This window comes from Trichechus manatus, unplaced genomic scaffold, assembly GCF_000243295.1.
Source record: "Trichechus manatus latirostris isolate Lorelei unplaced genomic scaffold, TriManLat1.0 scaffold00191, whole genome shotgun sequence".
In the NCBI taxonomy this organism is placed as follows: domain Eukaryota; kingdom Metazoa; phylum Chordata; class Mammalia; order Sirenia; family Trichechidae; genus Trichechus; species Trichechus manatus.
Genome location: NW_004444127.1, coordinates 4497904 through 4502196, shown reverse-complemented (window position 1 = coordinate 4502196; position 4293 = coordinate 4497904). Strand labels below are relative to the sequence as shown.

The 4293-nt window shown below is 36.5% G+C and overlaps 1 protein-coding gene across 1 annotated transcript; it reads left to right on the top strand.

The window, feature by feature from the left end:
- The first annotated feature begins 2335 nt into the window (after positions 1–2335).
- On the top strand, positions 2336–3215 carry LOC101343465 (olfactory receptor 4C46-like). Its single transcript, XM_012558855.2, is given in 3 exon segments — positions 2336–2608; positions 2611–2941; positions 2944–3215. Coding segments are annotated over 3 exon segments (861 nt in total). The 5' UTR covers positions 2336–2350.
- The last annotated feature ends 1078 nt before the right edge of the window (positions 3216–4293 follow it).

The following is a 4293-nucleotide window of genomic DNA, read 5'->3' as shown; positions in this document are numbered from 1 at the left end:
GCTTGCCACGAGACAAGCTCTTATAATAATCCAGACTAATCATGAGGATGTAACAAGATTTAAATACAATTCACACAAAAAGGCACAAATATGAATATTAAATGACATAAATCCTCAGCTGTTTAGTACACTAACGAACATAGAGAACCCTCCTGGGATCAAATGCTGTGGATAATATGAGTCTCTGGCTTCTTTAGAGGTACATTTGGAGATTGTTCTTCCTGAACTTATAGTATGGTTAAATATTTGCCTGTATTATTGATCTAAGTATCAATTCTTCGTGTCTTCTAGGTGCATGTACAGTCACAAAAATGGGACAAAGTCCTACATGTGTCCCCAGCACTGTGCTAGATGTGTTCACATGTGCTCTCCCAATCAATTCTCATAGTAACCAGTGAGGTGTACATCTTTATTATCAAATTACAGATTGAGGAAACAAGATGTAAGGTGCAAAGAAATGTACTCTCAGACAAAAAAAAAAAAAAAAAACCTGCAAGTGGAAGATTCTAGATCTAGTCTTTCTGCTTCTAAGACCAATACACTTAACCACGTAACAGTCGATTGCAGCATTTTGCACAAGTTTGAGGCACATGCCTTGGAGGGGAGTTAGGGAGGAGAGAGTAAAGCCAAATGAAGAGGCTCTTCAATGAAAACAGTACCATATTTTCTTAGTATTTGGGAATTTCATGATTATATGTGTGTGTGTATGTATGGATATATGTGTGCGTGTATATATATGTACATTTAACGACATAGCTATCCTATGTCATTATTCATGTTTAATGACATATATGTTTATATTTGTGTGTGTGTGTATTCTGCTGATGAAATTTCTTCACATAAACTTGCCTCGGAGGTAATATTCATAAAGTTTTCACTGACTAATTTTTTCAGAAGCAGGCTACCAAGTCCTTCTTCCTAGTCTGTCTCAGTCTGGAAGCTCTGCTGAAACCTGTCCACCAAGGATGATCTTGCTGGTATTTGAAATACACATGGCAAAGCTTCCAGTATCACAGCAACGTGAAAACCACCAGAGCAGACAAACTGACAGACACATGGTGGTGGTGCCGAAAGCCAGGGACGAGCCAGGGACTTTTAGAGGTAGTATTAAAATTATAGTTACTCTGATTATATCGAAAGATTACTAGTTAAACACTATTTAACATATTAAAACATAACAATATAGGGTATAGCTTAAGAATTTGCAAAAAAAATTAAAAGGAATGCTTTGAGACCAAATCATTGCTCTCCCCTTTATTAGCTGCTTTATCTTGGGAAGGATCTTTAACTTCTCTGTGCTTCTCTTTCCTAAAGTATAAAATAGATTTAAAAAAAAAGTAATCAAATCCTAGGTGTGTAATGAGGATTAAATAAGTACATGTTTACAAAACACTTAGAACATATCATAGTAAGTTTTAGTAACTACTACCATTGTTATTATAACTATGAGGATTAGTCTCTGAGATTGTTTCTTCATCTTCAAAATGGGTGAAACAATATAAACCACGCATGTTGTTGTAAAGATTAAACGGAATCACATATACAAAGCTCTTGCTACCAAACCATGCTCCAGGCAAGCAGTTATTAAGATCTATATATCATTAGCTATTATAAAGTAATTGAGTTTAGACAATAAGCATTATGAATTCTTTCACAGAAGCTCTTGTATCCTTTCTTTCATTCCCATCACCAGTGCCCTGTACTCCTTATGTCAACAACTATAAATAGTCTGCTAACTGCTCTTCTTGTCTCTGGCTTCCAACAGCTTGCTGATCTTGATCCAAGACACATAAAGACCTTTACTAGATTAATATTCCAAGATTCCCTCTTCCTCAAATTCCTCTTCATCTTTCCACTCATGTTCTCAAAAACTTTGCATGATTCTCTATTTCCTAAAGAATAAGAGCAAATTCCTTTGCTTTACATCCATGGTCTTTACACCCATCTCCTACCTCCATTCTCAGGCTTATCTGCCATAGTGTGTGCTGTCACTACTTCAAATCAAGCTCTTAGTCATCTCAGATGACTAAGTTACACAAACGATTCCTGACCTGTGTGTTTACAGAAGTCGCTCTCTATTATTACAATTCTTATCTGGGGAAGCAGTGTAAGTAATCTTCAAGTACTAAGAACATGCAATTCCATCTGAAAAAAAAAATCCATAGGAATTCACATATCAGTAGAATTCAGACTTTTATTATTTATCATGATAGATAATCTTAATACATTCAGGGTTGTTTTAATAAAATGTTTTCTTTCAGGTAATGTAATTAACCATCCCATAAAATACAGGGAGAGTAGAAACAACGTGACAGAGTTTGTTTTACTAGGGCTTACAGAGAATCCAAAGATGCAGAAAATCATATTTGCTGTGATTTTTGTCATCTACATCATCACTGTGGTAGGAAATGTGCTCATTGTGGTCACCATCACTGTCAGCCCAATGTTGGGATCCCCTATGTACTTTTTCCTGGCATATCCGTCCTTTATTGATGCCTGTTATTCCTCTGTCAATACCCCAGAACTGATCATAGATTCACTCCATGAAAGGAAGACCATCCTATTCAATGGATGTATGACCCAAGTCTTTGGAGAACATTTCTTTGGAGGTGCAGAGGCATCCTTCTTACTGTGATGGCTTACGATCGCTACGTAGCCATCTGCAAGCCCTTGCACTACGCAATCATCATGAACCGGAGAGTGTGTGGCCTGCTAGCGGGAATAGTGTGGGTTGGAGGCTTTCTCCATGCAACCATACAGATCCTCTTCACGTTTCGATTACCTTTCTGTGGCCCTAACATCATAGATCACTTTATGTGTGATCTGAACCCTTTGCTTGATCTTGCCGTCACTGATACACACATTCTAGGGCTCTTCCTTGCTGCCAACAGTGGATTCATATGCTTGTTAAACTTTCTCCTCTTGCTGGCCTCCTATGTGGTCACCTGCACTCCCTAAGGACTCATAGCTTGGAGGGCAGACGCAAAGCCCTCTCAACTTGTGTTTCACACATCACAGTGGTCGTCTTATTCTTTGTGCCATGCATATTTGTGTACATGAGACCTGCAGCTACTTTATCTGTTCACAAAGCAGTTGCTGTATTCTACTCTATCATAACTCCCATGTTAAATCCCTTAATCTATACCTTGAGAAAAGCCCAGATGAAAAATGCTATTAGGAAACTATGCAGCAAGAAAGCTATTTCAGGGGACTAATAAATGTCTCTGGAATACAGCAATGATTCTATTGAGTAAAACATCAAGAGGACATTTAGTATTTCTCTACAAACAACTACTTATGGGATAAGGAAAAAACTGATCTCTGCACTTCATAGATTTTGCAATTTAGCAGAGCAGAAATGGTGCAAGAAAAAGAGAAAATCTAACTCAGGAGAATTCTTTGCATATTTAGAAAATTCTACCAAATCAGGGCTTAGTTTCACTAGCATAATCTATGTAAATAGATGCACAGACTCTCCTTATAACAAAAATAAGAGAAATAATAAAATATATTAACATGGAGCAATTATAACAGTCCAAAGAGATAGACACTGCTATTATCCCCACTTTATAAGTAAGGATCTGACAAAAAGGAGAAGGTATAAAAACAGATACACTGAAGAGCCAAGAATCAAAATCTGACCCATGTCACACACCATGCTCTTAATTGTGTGATACACTGCCAGGCAATAATGATAGAAAAGTCAAATAATAATAATAGCTACAATTTATTGAGCCAGAGACGGTACTGGGCACAATGTATACATTATCTATAAATAAAAACCTAATAACTTTTCACTAATTAGTCTGTTAACTTTTATGTACCATAATTCATGGTCATTTGTTGCATGCAACATTATGATGTCTAAGTACATTAGGGCTATAAAAACAGTGGGCCACTCAATCTCTGAGGGATCAGTAATGAAGATTAGGCCATGTTTCCAAATTTCTTTGTGGCTTCAGAACAATTTTGTATAGCTCACTTCAACCAGAAAGAGTGAAGACTCAAAAAAAGAACATTTAAATGTCAGGGGAATAATGTATTTATTAAATATACAGTCATTCTCTGTAAAATAGTTGCCAGCCAGATACGACAGTTTCTACAATACAGCACAATATCTAGTGCAGAGTAAAAATTGAATGAATAGTTAAAGTATAAAGGAAGATGAAAAATTGAATAAAAAATAGATCAACAAACAATAATACTGGGCTCTAGGGAATTCTTTCCTACCTTTATCTGAGTCAGACTCTAAGGAAAATTTTAGCTAGACCTCTTGAGGAACCAGAATTTGTT